The following is a 22,160-nucleotide window of genomic DNA, read 5'->3' as shown; positions in this document are numbered from 1 at the left end:
TATACCAGTTACTCGCCATAACCCGGACATACGGACGAAGTTGTAGTTAAAAACTAGTTTTAAAATATATTCTTGTAAAACTGGTGAAATTAAGCGCCCGTGTATTATTCTGGGTAATGTAAATTCCGGTGACCATTAGAAGGTACCGCGTAATATGTTCTTGCTGATCGTGCTCCGTCCTGACCCTAGGGTCGACGTTAATCGTACTGTACACCATTTTACCGGTCCTATTGAGGTAATATATTAACCATCTGCGTGACTCCACTTCAATATGTGCATGATGCTATGTCAAAATACGGATATTAATTAACGTGTGTCGTATCATATTCTTAATTAACATAAAATTGTAGCTGTTTTATTTCATTTTATATGTAACTAGCTAAACCCACGACTACTTTCATGTTTTTACATTAATAAAGTAGTCTTTATATTTCTTTATGGTAAATAATACGTATATACCGTATTATATTACGATTGATTCATATTACTAGTGTTTACTCGCGACTTTGTCCGCGTGACCGGAATCTGTTACTTGATTGAAATAAAATGTAGTCTGTTCTTCTTTATCCCCAATAATATATGTACTAAGTTTGGTAATAATTGATTGAGCCGTTAAAGTGCCAAAATGTAAGAAACAAATAAACTCACTTTCACATTTATAATATTAATAATGATAAAACGAGCTATACCCAGAATTACTGGGATAATTGATTGACCGGAATATAAAGTAGCCTATGTCCTTCTTCATACCAGATAAATTAATTGAGCCATTAAGATATCAAGAGATGACAAACAAACTCGCTTTCTCGTTTATTATATTAGTAAGAAGCAAGGATTGGTAACTTTCATATTGGCGAACGAACTTTAATTTTAGTGTGAATGAATACATTAATCACCGAAGAATAACAACATCGATTAAGTAATAAGTACGTACGAAGTAACTTAATGACAGTCTTATGAAGATAATACATTTACATTATTTAAATTATACATTAAAATTACTAATCACATAATTGTGTGGCAATTTTCGAATATTTTTGTAAGTATTTAGTACATTAGATGGATAATTGGTTAACTTTTACTTATATTAAACTATTAAGACACCGGGATCTACTCTAAAACGTCATTTCTCTAAATATAAACAATAATAAGAAAAGAACAAAAAACCAACAGATTTGCTCAACACCATGAAGAAATATTTCAACCGAATTAGTGAAAAAATAACTCATCTACCTCCTCATAAGATACCACTAGATGAACTAGATATAAAACTTGTCACTCCGAAGGAAATTAGAAGGGAAATTAAATTCTTGTAATGAAAGAAATTTGATCTTATTACAAGAGAGTTTTACGTAACCTTCCACGTAGTTAAACGTACGTAACCTTGCCGTGAAACTTAAAACTCTTATCAATGTTGCATTGAGATGAATAAAAGTAACAAATTTATGGAAAATTGCAGAGATTGTAATAATTTTTACATCTGATAAATGATCACATGAAGCAACATCTTATAGACCAATCTCTTTGTTGCTAATAATGTCAAAATTGTTTGAAAAATTTTATTAAAACTTTGATGAATTATAAATGATGAAAATCTCATACCAGACTGTCAATTTGGGTTTAGATAGACATATATATTTTACAATAGAATAAGTTACATAGAATAACAAACGTTATTGAAAAAACCTTAGAAGTCAAAAAAAAAATACCATAATATTTCTAGATGTTTATCAAAATTGTTTATCAGTTTTTAGGCTAATTTGTTGTAAAAAAGGGGATATTTCAAGACCTTTAAGTAAAATTTAAAAAATCTCTAAATCTATCTTTAAAATTCAAATTTCAATTTGATATCACAACGCAAACTTTATTCTAGGGACTAATTAGCATTAAATTTCTAAAAAATATAAAACAATAATTTTGTTTTATATTTATTAGAAACTAAAATATGTTTTAGGTTAAAAGATAAGGTTAGAAAAATGACGCCTCACAATCGGCCCCATTATTTATTTTTTATTATGTTACATCATTTTATTAATAGATAGATATTTTATTGCGGAGATGAGATCTCATAGTTATGTTAATGCATTTCTATGAATTAAAAAAATAACAACTTTAATTAACATTATGTTGTAAAAACCACTAATTGCCTGCACTTCTCTTGCGTACGAAAAGAAGCCGTTAGTTTTTTTATAAGTAATAAGTTGACCTCCCAGTGGACCTCTTTCACAATACGCAATATAACTTATTCTAACTATCACAGCAAGCAAAGGTACTTTCGAGAAGGAACAGGAAGCTTGTGCGTTGTTTAGAATAATCTTGTTGCAGTACTAAACAAATCTCTTTATTAAAATTATACTCTGTAATCAATACTCGTTTATATACATAAAAGGTTAAACTTATCTAAGTAATAGTTAAATGCTGCTCTTTGACAAGCGGTTTTTACTTATGAAGTGATTGAATCATTTTAGCTCGTTCATTGTTACCATATATGTATACCAAATTAAGATTTTTAAGAAAAAAAATTTTGACATGACAAATCTGAACAATAAATTTTCCTTTAACCTTTTCAACTTATTATTTAAGATTTCTAAACGCAAGTTTATTACATGAATTACATGAATTAATTTAAAAAAAAATATGCATTATGTTGCGTTTATAAATAAAAGGCAAAATATTTATATATAATATAAAATATAGATGTTTTAATAGTAATCCCGTTACTGATTACTAAGATCGTGATGCTGTTAGTAACCTTTTGTGGAGCATGGAATCGGTAGTAATAATGCTATAGAAATCAATATATCACTATGAAAGATGGCGAAGGCAGGTACTTTCAAATAACTGTCTTTTGATAGCCGATAGAGAAATAGGTTAATGTTAGTTTATGTTATAACAATTAAATTATTAGAAATCTTATTGCGTACTTGAGTATTTCATATTAAGTGAAAGTTTGTCAATATGTTTAGATGTTTGTTGGGTACTCAATTGGGTTTAACGGTTGTATAGATTTATGTAAAATATATTACATTAGACAGATTTTCTTTTTCTAAATAGAGAATACAAATTCATTAAATCAATGTAACATAATTTACAGAGAAATCAGAGTATATAACTAGTTAATTTATATACCAATTAGGCTTAAACCCATAATCAACAGAAAAAATATATAAAATTGTATTTTGATATAAAAATGTTAGAAATTATGTTGGTTCTTGAAAATGGAGCATTTTATTTTTTCCTGTTCTATACCCTAAATTAATATGCAAAGGAAAGAGCGAATAGAATGTCTATCTCAACGTAATGATTATGACGGACGCCAAAAGGTTAAATCGATCGTGATAGACATTTATTCCACTTGTAGAAAGCGTGTCACGGAGCTACAGTACGCTGCTTATGGTGTAGACTAGTAAAAAAAGTGCATAATTTACAGTAACACAATAGCCGGCAAACATCTCTCGAAGGCCACCTTAGTTAAGTCCTTGTTTTTCAACCGATATTAAGAAGTAAGAGGTCACTAATTCAATTGTACCTTTTTTTATGTGTACGTCACGCGAAATTGTTTTAAAGATTTTACTCCCGAGTTGGCCTTATATGTACATATAATATGTACATATTTATGAGTTAATTAAATAAGTATTATAAAATAAATATATTAAACAAAAGAACAATTGTATCAAGTTAGTATCACAGATTTCACCATGATAATGGTAAAATGATGTAGGTATGTGTCTAAATGCATAGATGTTGGTAAACATATTTAGAACAAAAAATATATGTTCACGTCATTTTATAAAAAATAAATACGCAATTCAATATCATATAAAATATCCATTTGGAATAAGAATTCTCAGACATTATATTTATAAAAAGATTTATAGGAGATGTAGTCCCAATTGGTATAGGTCGCATCGGTAAAAGAAGTATTCTTTTTCTGTTTGTGGCATGAAAAGAATCGGCTGACGGCAAACTTGAATTGCTGATAAATGAGCCGAATGATCGAGTGTTACTGGTTAATATAAAAATATAGTATAACTATACTACGCGACTGATTAACAAAAATGAACATCTACTGCAACCTAGTTGATTATGCTTAATGTTCTATAGATAACTATCAAAAATTTGGTAAAGGATCTTCTCTTCAAAAGAAAAGAAATAAACACGCGATTAGTTTTGATATTGACACAGATACATATTAAAAAAATAATAAAATTCACGGACGTAATATTTAACAAACTCTATTTAAAGTAACCTACCGTAAAGATTCGCGAAATAAATTACGCAAAAGCCCATATGCGGTTGATACATAATAACGACCGAAAACAAAAGTTAGCCACAATAGTAGGCATTGTTTACACCTCACGCTCTAGAATAAATGCGTAAAGTGAAGTGTTTCAACCGCGATCGAAACACTGACCTCAATATTTAAGATTTAACTTACCTGTCACGATTATCCTGCTCACTTCAAGAACACCACTGGCTTTTATTTATAAACAAAAGTAAAAAAATCAAAGACACGTGCACATGCGCCAACGATTCGAATGAGACTGACCGACTGACAGAACAACCAGGTGGCCAGGCAGGTCCGCGTGTAAACCCAGTTTACTTAAGTCGACACGTAGCGGCGCATGCGTTTACGCATACACAACAAAAATGAAATAGTGGTTATGGAAGTAAGCCAAGATTATGACCAAGGTAATCATATAAAAAATATTAGATATCTCTCCCAAAAATCAGAGACGCTAGCTGGAGCCTTTGATTGACAGAATAATAAAATAGTAGTATTTTTGTAGTATTATATTTGGCTGTACTTTAGCAAATTTCATTGATGACAGGTTCACCAGACACTCTAGCAAGCTTCTTATTTGATTACCTATATAGGCACTTATCATATGTAAGATTTCAGGATATTTTTTTTTTTTTCTATTAAGCAAACTGTTACACAATATTTGATTCTTAAGTTTACCCTAACCATCATACTATAGATACACCTAATTTTACTGATAAATTAAATATCGTTATCTAATATATTATAAAGAAAATTAATGAATAAAAGACATTATTTTATTATTTACGTGTCTATTTAAATATAAAAAAAACGTACTATAAAAAGTAAGTTAAGTGCAAGTTGCCTATTCTTTAAAGAATTAATATTCGTGTACTGAAGCGTACATAAAAATATATAATACCTACTATGACAAACAAAGCATTTTTTAAGGAAATTACAATGGACATTAAACGTTGTAGAGGCAAGTATTATAAACAAGAATTTTAAGCAATGCAGTTACTGAAATATGATTATAAACACATATAATAACAGATTTCTATTGTATCTATAACACTCTATCAATTTAAATACAGAGCAATACAATTATTAAAAAAAAATAGATATGTAAAGGGAAATATAAAAATAATTAACACGATGATCAAAGATATCCGAAATACTCTGCACCGTTAGTTCCCACGACTCCCACATCTGTCCAAAACTTGATAAACCGGAAATCGTAATACAAAGTAAAAAAAAAAGAACAAGCGCACCTTGCTCACCTGCTTTATTGCCATGATACAAGTGATTATACATGATCGCTTAAGCCAGCATTACCACAGAGGTACCCAAATACAACAATTTAATTTGTCATTTGTTATCAAATAAAATACCCATTTGGTATATTAAGTATCTACTCAATATTCTCAACAGTATAAAAGACAAATGTATTCGTATAGGGGATATAGTCCTAATTGTTTTATGTCGCATTAGTAAAAATAAAAAGCAGTATTCAAATGGATACGGAGACATTATATTATTTGCCTTGCCGTTCATAAAGGTACTTGTACGTGATTCAATGAAGAATTAAGTCCTTGATTTCATTCTTTGTATGTTATCATGAGCTCATTATTCATTTAATACAAGTACGTAAATACACAATTCGCTGAAAGCAATTGCTGCCGCTTTTCAACCGACCTTAAAAAGAAGAAGGTTCTCAATTCAGTTGTATTTTTTTTATATTTGTTTCCTAATAACTTCGTCAGTTGCAAACCTATTTGGAAAGTTCTTTTTTTTTTTATCTAAAAGAATACACTTACAGATTAATATTATAATTTTTTATCAAAATCAGTTCAGTAGTTTAGTTTTTAAATTAAAATAACTGGATAATTTATAAATATGAATATGTTAAAATTTTTGTTACCATACGATGTTATAGAATAAAAGCGAATTGCGTTGCGTGCAACGCGATTGCATGTATTCTTGTCGCATAGGTATATGTTCTAGATTTAGACAAACGAAATCATGTGAATTTTATAGAAATACATTATTTAACAAATAAAATTCATTTCTATTATACTGAGTAACTTTAATGGAAATTGGTAATACCGGTATTTAATGTCGCTAAACGCATAAAGAGTTTGAAATCTTGTATTCATACTTTTAGTAATTACTTCGTCCCCCTATATATTATCCATGATTGATTATTGAAAACTGACAATTTAATAATTCCAGCTCTTTATACTGATTAGTGAGGCATGTATCGATTAGTATTTGGTAGGTAGAAGTGAAAATATAGACTTCATTTGTGACAATATGGTACTTACTCCTAACAAGGTATCACTTCTATTTCAAGTGAATTCATCGCGATGGACTAACTGACCTGCCTTTTCATTCTCACCTGGTATCCCTCACTGGTGCCCCGTCAACATATATCATTATCGCAGGCGAGGTTAGCATTCCACTGTAATCCATTAAAGAAAAAAAACAACTAGGGGAAAAGTATTGTTAATAATGAGGTCTAACTGCTCTATTACAAGTAATATCGACCTCCAAGTAGGTCCCCTGGAAACCATGGTGGTAAAAAACTTTGGTTGAATTTTGAGTTAATAATAAATTGTGACATGCAATGAATTAATCGATTTGTGATTTGCACTACTATTAGACATCAGCAGACTATCTTATGTTTAATAATTTTAATTTTCAAGCGAATTTATTCGCTTCTTTTCATTCCCATTAAGTTCTATTGAAATAGATTATAGTGATTCCTTTATTATCTTAAACAGTTAATTTCAATTTGTTAAAATAGCAATAGGTATATAACGGCTCCAAAGATGTGGTACACAGATAAAAAAATCACGAGTACCTATCATTTATAATTGACTGCGTATTGTATACTGAGATAGCGTTATTTGACGGTTTTAGTAAATGGAAGTTTGAGATTCATCTTTCCCGCTTTTACATAACAGTACATTCGATTACGATGATAGTTATTTGTACTGAATTTATGGTCAATATAGCATTTAAATATATACAAACGGTAATATAATTGTAATACTATGAATATCTAACCCTACGTTTTACGTTAGTGCAATCCATCAAAATGAATGGCGAGAAATTATTCGCGTGTATGTCACATCCATAGACGTAATATAATGTACTCACGTACAAACTGGCAATGCAATTATAAAAACGAGACAAGAAAATGGTTCCACTACGAGTAGAGCGCATGTTATCTAAATTTATAAGAAATTTAAATTGCAATAGCAAATTCACGTAATTTTTTATAATTTTAATTTTCAATTCATGGACATTTAATACTTTATTTGGATTAAATTAGATATTTTCCTACCAATTTTAGCATGTAATATTACTGATAATTCTATAATATTGCATATAAAGTGATAGATGTGTAGAGCATAATTACGAAAGAAATGAGCAGTTTTGTTGGTTTTTTTTTTCCTAATTTATATTACATCCAGAAACAGCACACTTAAACCAACTATATTTACTTAAAACTAATTACACTCCTAAATGTAAAATAAAAACAATTTATTTTGTTTATACTCTCGCCAAATCAACTTCGAGCTTGTATTGTGTCCGTGAAATCCTATTTTCTATCTCGCTCTAACATATATGTTATTATAGTTTTTTTCTTATTTATATTACCAATCTATACATTTCATAATCTTAGGTCACACCTTTATGAATTTACGTTAATAGCTTAGCGTCAAAAGTGCCGTATACGTCACGTCCTAAAAACTTTCAACTCATCACTCTGCAGAAACCACTCTTGTAACGGACTGCAGATTATGGTACATGTATGTATATAGTACGCGTACATTAGGAATGATTACAAACTAAGATGTGGTATATTAAGTACTTTTTATTATTTATTGAACTAATTTAACGTCAATAAAAATTATAATAAAATGAACAGGGTCATCCGATCAATTTACTTTGAGCAGCATCACTAGCATTCGACCTGGCACCGACTTGAAACAGTTATATAATATATATATATATATATATATATATATATATATATATATATATATATATATATATATATATATATCACGTCATTATAAACATTGTTTAATTTAATGCTATAATTTAGTACTCATATCACGTCATTATAAACATTGTTTCTTAAAGTGGTAAAGACTGAAATCTTTACCACTTTACAGATACGTTGATCATACTCTGTGTATGTTCCCGTTCGTATCTATTATATTGACAGACGATATATATATGTATGTACATAGGATCGGGAGCGGGCACGCGTCGGGTAACATCATCCGATGTTATCTCGTTATTTATTGAACACGCTAACGAGACATTTTGAGTTACCATCTAGATGGCATAATTTTTTAGATAGCTACAATTACTAAGAAACAATCTCGTTATGACACTGCAAAATCTTCTTACGTGACGTCACAAAACGGAGCCTTCGAACAATGAAGTTACGTGACGAACGAAATTTACACTTCCCTTGTAGAAATAAACAAAGAAGTTTTTCTTTACAGAATAATAGCCATATTTTTCTATGAAGAAACGCCAAATTTGTTAACAGGGCCGAAACTGGCAGTACAATTGGTGGAAAGTAGACGCGACGAGACAAACAATGAAAACACAATAGGGCAAAAATTGTTGCATGACTTGAAAGTAGCCTCAGCCGGCGTGTTGCGATAGGGTAGCATTAGGTTAAATATACTTGTTATACTTATGTGTAATGTAAAAATTAACATTCATTTAGATATGTAAAATTTAGTAATTTATTTGGTATTACGGATAAATTATCTATACATACAATGAAACTGTCGAGTCGGTCGAGTGTCTGTACATAGAAAAAAAAAAACGCTAAAAACCGAGTCAGAGTGATGTTAGAAGTCAAATAGAAAACCGAGGTTTTCCCAAAAGACTACAGCATGGGGTGCTTCAAAAGGGGGGTAAAGAGGTTTCTTCAGGGTCGGCAACGCGTGCGTAATACCTCTGGTATTGCAGGCGTTCACAGGCTACGGTAACCGCTTACCATCAGGTGGGCCGTATGCTTGTTTGCCACCTCAGTGGTATAAAAAAAATAGAAAACATCCTGATTTTTTTCACATTTTGTCTCTGTCTGTTTGTACGGAAAAATCTCCGAAGCTATTAGACCGATTTAAATAAAATTTTGCATTGTGGTAACTTACATCCCCGATCATTTTTAGATACGAGTACTTTTAATCACGGAAAATGAAAGAGTTCTCGTGGAATAGTTAAAAAAACTATAGTAACTTATACAGCTTAGTTAGTACACAACCTACTTAAGTAAAGCTATTTGACCTAAGGCAAAGAGTGAAAACGACACGTAATTTGTTAATTTTGATCAGTCTTCCCAGACATACATCGATATAATACTAAACAGGAATAATAAGTACCACGCGGGCAAAATCACGAGTATCAGCTAGTCCTATTAATATAAAAAATGCGAAAGTTTATGAGGATGGATGGATCCATGTTTATTACTCTTTCACACAAAAACTATTAAACGGATTTCAATGAAATTTGAAACACGGGTAAGTTATACCCTAACTGAGTACATAGAATGCTTTATATACTAATTCACGCTTGTGGAGCCATGGGTTACAGCTAGTATATATATTCTTATACCTTTATGTCTATTGTAATATTCTTTCTTTTGTTTCATGCAATCCAAATAAATATTTTAGGATCAGGTATGTATAGATATTATTGCAATTATATATTAAGTATTATATAAAATATTAAAATCTTCTTTATTTTGAAAAAAATGTAGGATATAAAATATGAATAAAATGGGGTTAGTAAATAATCCTAATTAAGGCTTACAAATACATGAAATCGTCTTTGGTAATTTGTAGAAACATAGCTAGATTAACAGTAGTGTGCTACCATATAACTTTTAATATATATAATTATAACTGTTTTTGTATTGCTATTACTAATAATTATAAAGACAATGAATTATGATCATGTTTCGTAGTTAGTACTTACTATCGTTGGTGAAACTGGACTGAAATGTCAGTAGGGTTGAGCTATTTCTATATGCATTCAATTAGAGTTCTAGTCGCTTTAAATTAGTCATTGTACATTGAACATTAACAATGAACACGGAGTCGCGAGAGTGCATCGGGCACGGGCAGCGTCTCCTCGCGTCGACCGGTGGAGCCTCTGGTCCTGAGTGAGTGTGATGTTTCAGTGCGGCTATCTCGAGGGGCTGCGCTCATCACTCGGTGGCTGGACGCAGAAAGTTAAATCATGGTACTGGGGAAGACCTCTAGTAAGTGGCCCGGCATTTCACCGGCGGAACGATCAGCGAAATGTCTTAGCACAATGACAGTTCTTACATTTGCACGATATTATTTATTACAAAGAGTTATTTAAATTTTTTTAATGGATCTTGCTTCTAAAATGAAAACTTTGCTTGGTGTTAGATCAATAATTTACTTATTATATATGTTTTCACTTATCTCTCGTTGCACTCGTTTCGGTGTTAATTTGACGCATTAATTTTTACTTTTATCCTAGGTTTTATTTAATTGTAGTAATGTACATACACTAATTTGCTCATCTTTTTCATCTCGGTAAAATCATTAGCCTGTAGAAGTATTTTTATTGTCTTGAATGGATTGAGCTAACTTGCTGCATGAAAAATTTTGTAGGTATAAATTGTATAATTACTTGCAGTTTACTAAAGAAAAATAGTGTCTGGATGTTAGTCAAAATTATTACAATTTCCCTTCATATTAGCAAACATAAAAAAATCATCTTCTCAAAGAGTAATTTAACCGCATGGTGGCATAAGTGCATTCATTTCATAAAACTTTTTATTGAAAATTTTTTTTTATTCTTTTATAATTTTAATCATTTATTTTTGAAAAAGCATCTCATTTTATTTTAAATTTTATGTTGCATATTGTTATAATTTTCTATATCTTAGTTATGTATCTACATAGGTAGGTACTTAAATGGGATTACGACTCTCCTCATAAACATTTTACACTTGTAAAATAAATCCACTTTGAACCACGCCACCGAGTGATCGAACCGCATGACTCTAAGCCTCTAGCACACATCTCACTTACAGCTTCTCGATACATTCGACGTATACCAATCACTCTGACATTTATGTAACTGAGAGGCACAAGGTCGTAAATCGACAACTCATTCACAGATGTTCCAATCAGTTACTAACTCAAAGAAAAGGAGTTATACTCTAGCCGTGGAGTTACCTACTGCCCTCTGCCACCCAGCTACACATAACTGAAAAGTTAACCCTAGAGCACTAACTTATATTTAGAGGCTGAATTAAATTTGCTATTAGCATTGTAGCATTACAGTTTTAGTATGGATGTGGTAAAACTAGTAGTTAGGTTTTAGGGTCTTACAGTATAGTTTAATTACTTAGTTCTATAAGTACCTATTATCATAAAAATATGTATATAATTCTTTTTTTTATTATTCTTTACACCGGTAAGTAGACTGTCTTGTTATTTTAAATTTTTATTATATACTTATAGGAACTGGCACACAAGTTATCAAGAAGTTTCGATATGAAAGAGGAAGGAGGTGCGCTTCTTGAAGATAGAGGGGGTATTCGCAGACACCAATCGATGCAGCGATTGCAACATGGCGAAACCCAAATGGATGAGGGTCGGGCAGCGCGTGTAGTACATGACCATCACGGCAATCTGCATATCAGCGTCAAAAAAACCAAACCCATACTCGGTATCGCTATCGAGGGTGGTGCTAACACGAAGCATCCGCTGCCCAGGATAATAAATATCCATGTAAGTTTCCTAATCTTATCTTTACGATAACATTTACTTCAATGAAATTCCACATTACAATTCTATTACTGTATAGGAGTGTATTGTAGCATTAATGTTGGTACCGTAAGCACTAGTACATTAAATAAGTAAATTTTTATCATGCGTAAGATTTTTTACGAATTATAAAAATAAATATACATTTACAGCTGATACAATTAATCAAAAATATAATAGATGTAAGGCCACAGAAACACGTTAAGAACTGTAGAGCGTAGCTGTCCACAATTAGAGATATATGCCAGAGCTTAGCAATTTATGCCTAGAGGTACAGGTTACAGACCGTGTGAATTTATGATACGATGCAACAATGTCAACAAAATATTACTCCATTGTCGCTTATTTGTGACACCGCTGTTACTTATTACCAGACAACCGAAGAAATGAGGGTAATGTTTTACAAGTGTAGGTATATAAGTGTGTCCGGATAACTAAACCATTTAAATGAGCAGTCATAGATTAATTTTAATTTTATGCAAAAGTATTGTATTGTTAAATATATTACAGTGAAAACTCATACAGATCTATAGATAGAAGTATTAAGTATCAAAAACGTCAAAAAAATAATTAGATAGGGAGCCTATTTTTGGCAGACTCGTTGTTTTTTCACATTGAGTGTTTAAATGTTCTTTTAATTTAGGTCCAAAAATCTGAATATATATTATTGAAAATTTTAGTAATAGAATGGTTTCTCTGTATATAATTTAAAATGTATCATGAATTTAATTTTTAATTATTAAAAGACTAGGAAAACAATTTAAAACCACGCCATTTAAAAAAAAACTCCATCTAAATGTTATTGATCTATAATATATGTAAAAGTAAATACGACCGTCTAAATAGTCACAAAGTTGCGAAATTTAATAGTCAAGTTTTAACGACTTCGTGTCAGATTTAAGATTTGTTCCAAAAACAATATAGTTCAATCAACTATTTATTGTACAATACGGAATGGAACCTGTCTATTAAAAAAAATCATTGAGATCATTTTATATTTGAAGAAATTATCAATATGTAATCAAAGATTTAAAAATGGCCCTTAATACAAATAGTTATACATTTAATTTCATAACCCGTCGAGTTTAACGGATAACTCGAGCTGTTCGTATAAAACGTATTTTAATCCCCTTAGTTAATTAATCACATAATTAATAGTTCTCCTTCTTGAAGTTGGGTCATAATAATAATTCGTCATTTAACGTCGCACTGTTAGGAGCATGGAGCGGCTTATGAAGCTGGCGGACTAGAAGTGGGTCAACTCATCCTGGCTGTGGACGGACACCGCGTGGAAGGCATGCAGCACCAGGATGTGGCGCGGCTAATAGCGGAGTCCTTCGCACAAAGAGATAAGCCGGTAAGAGGTTTATTAGATGGTAATAACTTTTTTATGGTACGAAAAAATTAATAGTTCGATATACAAAAAGCTGTTTACTATATTAAATACTATACATGCCAGGAAGTATTTCGAGAGAAATCAATAGCCAAATAACAATTTAATCGCTTCTTGAATAATAACTATCTTGCTTTGCTCATTAAATATGGGGATATGTATTGCTCGCGACATAACTGTTAACCATGTTTATAATTAAAGTCTCTATCGAGTCCGAAATTAGTCGGACAACCCTGAAGTTGAAGAAGAAAAATGTGAATAAAGCCAATAAAGACAATTATATTTAATTATTAAATGTAATAACTATTTAATTTCAATAATATTTAAGGTGTGTAGCTTTCAATTATTTAGGTTTTCAAATGTTTTCATAAAGAGATAATTTTTACAGGAAATCGAGTTCCTTGTGGTGGAGGCGAAAAAATCAAACCTGGAACCAAAGCCAACCGCGCTTATTTTCCTGGAGGCCTAACATCTACTCTCCCTCCCCGCCAGCGACCCACCGGCCGCGCTGGGCAGCGCGATGCCGGGGGTCGACCTCACCGCGCACACCACGGAATAGCCAACTCCAACCTGCGCTGCCACATGCTCTTCTGAACGCGTTCATCAGGCCGACGGCCGCGTCACTGCTCTCCGACTAGCTCCAGTCATATGCATCCACAGCTATTGATCTAAATAGATGTTGCCACGCAAGGTACATGCAAGTCAATGTCTACTCTAAATAACCTCAAAAAATCATACTTGAAAATATTTTTTTTAATTTGACAGTTAATATTTGTGAAAAGATTTGATGCGATTGATTATCAATAAATAGTTTATGTAAAAAAATAATATGGTTCGCTTAGTTTTCGTATTCATTGAGGTAGCTACATGTGGCGTCTATTTCCTTCTATGTCTGTGGTTACCACACGTGGACATTTGCGAAAACCGAATATTTCGTACAAAAATAACTGTTTCGCATAACATTACATAATCAGATTGTATAATGTGACGCGAACGCGGACTACTCAAGAATTGAAATCTGTACGTGTTATGCAGATACAAAATGTCTTTTTAAAAGTCAAACACAAGATAATACTGCGTAATTTAATAGTATGGTTTCGATTTTGTGGTTTTCGTACATATCCGCGTGGGTTGTGGCGATGTAACTTGGATATCCTCTTGTTCTATCCCTCGGAGAAAGTGTGGTGTAGCGGCTCCAAAAACGGTCAGCGGAGGCGCGTCTCGCTCTACAGAGAAAGAACCACTGTGTAGATGACGAATACTGACGTACGAAATATAGTAACCTGACGTTGCAACTGGCTAACATGAGAATAAACTGGCGATACGATGCAGGTAAAATAGTAGGCTATACAAAATTAATGGCACAAGGGAGGCAAATTTTTTACATCTCGACGAATTGTCCAGTATATTAAAACATTAGTTACGATGCAAACTGCCCGTGCGGCTCGAAAGACTTTCTTAAAAATACGTCCCAATTTTCTAACGGGATATTTCGGGTAGTCTGGACGACAGTTTTGTAAATTGTTTTCTAGAAGGTAGAGATTAAACCAAATTTTAACAGTAGTCAGCGACTGAATTTTATAATGAAACTCTCCTACTTTTACCAATTAATATAAGTTCATTTTAAAAATCACGTCTTACGGTAACGTTTCAGGTAGTCTCGATCAAATCAAATCCGTAACTAATTTTAATAGAACTAGAGTTGTAAAGAAATGACGATAACATAGATCTTACGATGTTCATTTTCAATACGAGTCGTGCTAATATTTGATTGGCATTGGTGCTATGGAAAGAGATCATATAATTCAGTAAAGATTCGATTGACAGTTCATATTCCCATCCGTAGTGTTCACTAGCGTACGATTAGTGCTTGTTATCAGCGCGTTCCTTAGCAGCCCATGCGAGGAGTTCATCCGCGAGAGTCATCCATGTGCCATCAACGTTGCATTGGGAGGGTTCGTCGACCGAGTACTACGTACAGTCGCGTCATCTCATCCCACATCGTCGCCGTCGTTATGTCGGTGGTAGATAGTGCAAAATTAGTAGCGCCCCATCATTCTCATCAGTAGAGCAGAGCTTGCAGCACGCGACGCGCTCCTAAGCAAGCTGTATTTGAAACATCATTCAATTTTGATATTTGTTTTTATTAACAATTATTTAAGACATATTTTACTTTAAACAATGTTATTAAATTTTATTTGTTAATATTCTCTTATATAGCCGTACTGCACGTGCATGCCAATAGAACGCAAATCGGCAGACGAATGTATCAAAATTTTTTTGTAATGATTGAGTTCCTAGATAATTTATATAGTGTTTTGCATTTTAATGTAGATTTAAAGTAAATTGTATTTCATTTATGTTAATAAATATTTATGTTACATTCATTATAAAGATTAGCAATTGTAAATTGCACATTTATTTCAGTTTGCTTAGCGATGCTACATAAATGGCGCGTCACATGTCATTCCATCAGGTAGATAAGCGGTGAGTTTACGAAATTATGGCGGAGAGGGATCTTAGCCCACTCTTTTATTTATATACATACGTAGATATTAAGTGAATGTGTGCAATATAATCAAATATTTTGTTAGATGTTAGAATCAATAAACAATATTAACGTCGATATTCTAGATCATCGTGCGACGTTGCAAGTTGTATACATACAGTGGGTTGCCAAATTAATAGGGACAGTCACATTTTTTATAATTTTTGTTCCTCAAGTGCCCCTGATTGCGTTTTTAAGTGGTATAAGTGTGTTTGAAATATGTTTTTATGTTATCAGTATCTCTGTAACTCAAATTTAAAGTGAATTTCGAGTGCTGAGAGATTTATTTATTTTGTAAATATATTTTAATAACGAGAGAGACACACAGTCGTCCACACGTGTAAAAGTGAAACACGTAAATAATTCTTTTGAACAGTTCATTTGTGGTTTTGTGAAATAATTATTATCTGCAAGTAAGTACTATTTTACTATTATTAAAATTAAAGTATTTTGAGGCAGATTTTAGAACAATTTTTATTTTTATATATTTTTACAGCTTTGGCTATGGGTCGAGGGGTAGATTTGTCTCCGAGAAAAAAATCTGAGATTAAAACCCTTCTCCTAACCACAAGTCATTCTCAAAGAAAGATAGCAGAACTGGCCGGCGTATCTAAGTCTGCTGTCAATAAAATAAAGGTCAATTTAGACCAGAATCGGCCATTTTCGCCCAAAAGAAAAGGCAAATGTGGCAGAAAACGTATCACAACAGCACGTTCTGATAGGAAAATTCGGGATATCTGTTTTGTTGGATTCTTAACTCAGATGGTACAGGAATATGGAATACCTGTTTCTAAAAGAACTGTACAGCGAAGGTTGGCAGAGGAAGGCCTGACAGGTCATCGTCCAGTTAAGAAACCACGATTGACAAATGCGATGAAGAAGAAACGGCTTGCTTGGGCTCGTGAGCACCGCCTGAAGACTGTTGAAGACTGGAATAAAGTCAGTTCTAATGTCAATTTTGTTTGTGTTATATAAAATCATATTTATAAAAATTATGAATAAATTTCTATTTTTTTTAGGCATGTTTTTCAGACGAGTCAACATTTGAAATTCTAGCCGACAAAAGTAACTTTGTCAGGCGGCGTCCGGGCGAGAAATTTCACCCTGATTGCATAGTGGAACGCGTTAAACACCCTGTAAAAATAATGGTATGGTCTGTCATAAGCGCAAAAGGGGTTGGGCGCCTCTATATAGTCCAGGAAACCATGAGACAGGACCAATACAAGCAAGTATTAGAAACACGCCTGTTGCCACAACTCCAGGAATGGTTCCCGAATGGGGAGGAATTTGTGTTTATGCACGATTCAGCTCCATGCCATAAAGCGAGGAGTGTAACCAAATTTTTGGAAGACCACAACATTCCAGTTTTACCTTGGCCTGGCAATTCTCCTGATATGAATCCCATAGTAAACTTGTGGCAAATTACCAAGGCGGAAATTGCCAAGGAAATGATAACTACCAAAGAAAAACTGGTTGAAAAGTTAATAAATATTTGGCATCACAATCCCAAAATAAAAGAAAGTGCTAAACAGTGTATCGAAAGTATGCCGAGGCGGATTCAAGCACTGATATAAGCAAAAGGAAATGTTACAAAATATTGATAATTTCCTATCATAGTACTTATTATACTTGTTTATATTTTCAAGTTGTTTAAATATTAAATTATTGTATTCTAAATTCATTAAAGATATGTATCTAATATTATTAAATATAATCATAGCCTAAAGTGACGTTTTGAATTAATTATGGACCAATATTTTACAAAAAACCAATATTTCGTGACTGTCCCTATTAATTTGGCAACCCACTGTATATATATAGTTAATGTCATCCAAATATATAATGAGTTAATTACTACATGATATCTAAAATATTTGTTCTTAAATACTCCCCGATATATCAATGTGAATGTTGCTAGTGCTTTTAAAACTTAAACTGTAGATATTGTACACGTTCCAACTGTTGTAACACATGTATAAAATGTAACAAGATATAACTAAACCTCATTCATTATATTTCGGATATCTGAACATGTGACCGTTGTAAATATATATTTATACTCATAAGCTGTAAATATCCAATTTGAATGTATTGTAATATATAATACTACTTTAAATATTTATCAAAGTTAGTGCCAAAAGCATTTTACAATTGCGTGTACAGTATGAAAGAGTCAAACAATGGCATTAACATATAAAGGCTTTTGATTAGTATCTACAATAATATAAAATATGATTCCAATAAATCAGTTTCAATGACTTGTCAAAACATAGTTTGTTTTAAACCTATGGTACCTATGTACTGTTCTTATCAAGACCATCCTTGATACTTGACAAACTGTCGTTTAAGTATAACATGTCATTAAAACAGATGAAAAACGCTTCTGTATATTTTATTAAATAATTGTAATAACTCATTGAGCATGTACGCTTTCTATTTATTAGAATATTATGATCATTACAAATCTATTTTAAAAAAACCGTACTTAATCCATTACAGAATTTAATATGAACCAAATTTTTGTATACTTAATTATTATCATTTTAAGTCAGTGTACATAGCTATTATTTTGGAATTTAATTTGACCATAGTCAATATTTTAACAGTATTTAATCCACACGGTAACATCCGCCTCTCGAGAACTTAAAATTTTACCTGTTTAAAGTTATATAAGTGACACTACCTAATAATAAAATGAACAAAGTACCTATGCACTGAGACAATTATATATTTTGTACGAGTAATTATAGTTAATTTTAACTTACACCTAATTATATTTAACCTTATTAATAAGTTTGTATGATTGTTATATTTAAGTGAACATGTAACTATATATTTAAAAGCAGGCAGTGCGAATAGCCCTGCCTTTATTTGAGTCAATTCATCATTTACGTATTAAACACGTCAAACCAAAAGCAATTTTAAGCGTAGGTAGTAAGAATTATTTTTAATATAATTGCAACAAAATTATCATAGACAACGGAACATTACAATTTGCATCATTTGACATAATAACTTTGTGCGTCGATTTGTTTACCAACAGCTTATTGCGCCTGAATTTTCTAAACCCGCAACAGCGGGTGGACGATTTTATCCTAATTATTCTAAGCCGTCCAATTATTTTCGCGTTTAGTTACTCTTTACTGCGAAAGTGTGTGGTTATATGAATTTAAATACTTATATTCGACCTTAGATAGTGTTCAATGTGTTGGTAAACATTTCACAGGAATAATTCTACTTATTGCAAAGTTTAAACTTGGCGCAGGTGTTTCGTTGAGAAGATCTATGTTGTAGTCTGTTGTTAAGTTTGTCGTTGATGACAAAAATATATTGTTATCTAGATATTTTATTGTTTTATTTCCTAATTTTATTTATTTATTAATTCAATCTAGACATCCTCCACTATAGAAGGTAGCCCATGTCTCACACATAAAAGATCACGACCAGCAACTTATTATTACGGCTACATAATCAACGACTGTACGCTGTACTGGAAAAATAATAAGCATCGAGCAAACTTAAAACATGTGACATTATTGATTGACAATCGTATTATATTATACAAAGTCGAAAAGTTATCAATTTTTAAACATTTTATATCTATCTTAATATTTATCCATTGTATTTATATTCTATGTTTTTACAAACTTGAAATGACAAACAAACTCTAACGGTCCACCTGATAGTAACTGTCTTCGATGGGCAAGAACAGCATTCATAATTTGTACTTATTAAGAAAAAAAAAGTTAAATGCCTCTGTAATTACGGTTTTAATTTGGGGTCCTAGGCAACGGGCCTACACGTTTTGTATTTCCAAGTAAAGATTATCCTTGGTAAGAGGAGGAGAATTGCTGGTAATGGGATTAAGAACTCCATTGCTAGCAATATAACCTATTAAAGTAACTTAGTGCCCCTCATCATAATTAATTTCGAGTGATCTTCACGATAAACTAACAAATCTTATTTTATTCTCACTTATCATCCCTCACTGATGCTCCATCAGCGTAACACAATAGCGCATATGGAATTACCGTATCATTATTACCGATAAAAAACCTCGCTATTTTTTGTAATTTACTAAAATTTTTTAAAAATTCTGTAGTAAGTTAAAATCTACAAGCCACTACGCCTAACCCAAACTGCCGGCAAACATGAATGACATGCGCTTGTTTGCTATTACTATTTATTAGCAAATATATTACTATTATATTATCGACCAATGTGATTCAGAAATCCTTCTACAATGTTTGTAGATTTGTGTTATTTAGTTAAGTAAATTTCTAGAGCTTCCGAGGTTAAAATGGCCTATAACGATCACATCACAATTGCTTACAAACACAAAATACAGCAAGAGATATTCGTAAAAATAAATAGTTTTACTTTGAATTTCTCCGTCTCGCACACTGTAGGCAAAAATATGAATATATTATCTGAAAGTATATTCAATAGTACTAATTTGATCAAATAGGTAATCACCTAACCACGCGATTTGCATCATTTCAATCCACAGATTATAAATAGTTTGTTTGTTTGTAACACTTTCTTCTACAGTAAAGTGTTAAATTATAGGATACAGAGATCTTAAGAAAACAATGAGTACAATGGTGGACTTATCTAAATAAACACTAAATTATAAAATTTAACTCTAAATTTGTGCATCTGCAGAATAATCCCAAAGTGTCTTCAGACAGGATTTTAGGACGTTTACTGAAGAGTACATTCTCACATCCCATAGGGGTTCCAGAAGCAAACAACTTGAACAGTAAAAGATTTTGTATATCGGTGAAGAGAAAGAGAGAACGAGCAAGAAGCAATTTAGTATCCAGGGAAAGAACTGGAGGCGTTTAAGTGAGCGGAGTGAGGCAAAAATCCTCTGGCCTATTTCACCAACGTGAGGAAACCAGGATAAAGTTTAATCCATAACTATTCCCAGATTTTTGACAGTAGTAGTGAAAGTAATATGAATGCCATTAAAATCAACATTAGGAGTAAAAATTTTATCGTAATTTGAAAATTACATAATGTCAATGTCAAAATACCAATCAATTCATTCTTAATCTTTATTAATTGGCATTTACAGCATACGCAAGATTGCCGACAAAAGTAGAATCACATAAGTGGAGATCATCAGCATATAAGAGAAACCATGACGAAAAGAGAACAAACCGTAACACTAATAATAAAAATAGAAAAATGATAATACTTGCTTCCATTAATCTTTCCTGGGAAAAGTGATTATGTATCATAAATGCTTGGTAAAACTTCGTTAGATGCGTCATATTATACGCACATTATCAATATATTATTCAATGATTCATAGCTTATAAGAAAAATATTGATCACAAAAATTAAATGTTCAAATCAAACTCTCCCTTTTACGGTGTATCGAGTACTTCAATTTTGCATGTGTCTAAAGAGCAAAATTTAGAATCAAATAAGTATCTTATTTGTTAATTTTAAATAGTAATAGCCGAGATATAAAATTTCCACGTGAAATTGCTATAGATTATTAAAAATTATAAACAATGATAGAGATTAAGTTGATTGGCATATTATCGACTATATTCATGTTTTCAACAACAGCCCTCACTCGCCGTGATTCGATTTCAATAACATGATAACAATTTTTATTAGGTACCTACTAGTAAACTATGCAAACAAAACATAAAAAATATAATATTCTAGACATTTCCATTCAATATTGATTGATATTATTTATTAAATTATTAGTAAGGCACTTATCGTTTCAGTTTTATTCCGATGAAAAAAAGTACGAAATATCAAACGGAAAAAAACATAATGTTTTTGTATGTATCTCTAGGTAAACTGGGTAAGTCCAACTTCGACCGAGAGGGCAGTCGACAAATACATCTTGATTGGCAATACTTGGAAAACTACACTATTAAAACTGCCAAATATTCGCATCCAGAATAGATACCTCAACAGCACCAAAACTTACTCATTTGACTATAAATACTAGATTGTGATTGTAAGTCATTCAAGTTTTATCTTCTCTTATTAATTAACTCAAAAATTTAAAAGCTTTTAGATAAACTGATAGAAATATTTATCGGATATTAAATATTGCGAAATTATCCATATAAAAACTAA

At 31.8% G+C, this 22,160-nt stretch overlaps 1 protein-coding gene across 7 annotated transcripts in view; it reads left to right on the top strand.

Moving 5' to 3' along the window:
* Positions 1-16,771, top strand: part of LOC116412764 (whirlin) — a 100,814-nt gene extending 84,043 nt beyond the window's left edge. For 5 of the 7 annotated variants that reach the window (XM_052902572.1, XM_052902576.1, XM_052902574.1 and 2 more), the window contains 3 exons: positions 11,803-12,072; positions 13,325-13,465; positions 13,890-16,771. In XM_052902572.1, coding sequence (XP_052758532.1) covers positions 11,803-12,072; positions 13,325-13,465; positions 13,890-13,970 — 492 coding nt within the window. In that variant the 3' untranslated portion in view covers positions 13,971-16,771. Of the gene's footprint in view, positions 1-9,972; positions 10,027-11,802; positions 12,073-13,324; positions 13,466-13,889 lie in introns of those variants that run through there. The other 2 variants (XM_052902573.1, XM_052902577.1) reach the window with 2 other exon arrangements.
* Positions 16,772-22,160: the final 5,389 nt, after the last annotated feature.

This window comes from Galleria mellonella, unplaced genomic scaffold (genome assembly GCF_026898425.1).
Source record: "Galleria mellonella isolate WM207_F2 unplaced genomic scaffold, CSIRO_AGI_GalMel_v1 utg93, whole genome shotgun sequence".
In the NCBI taxonomy this organism is placed as follows: domain Eukaryota; kingdom Metazoa; phylum Arthropoda; class Insecta; order Lepidoptera; family Pyralidae; genus Galleria; species Galleria mellonella.
Note: the sequence above shows the minus strand (reverse complement) of the source record. Positions and strands in the feature narration are given on the sequence as shown.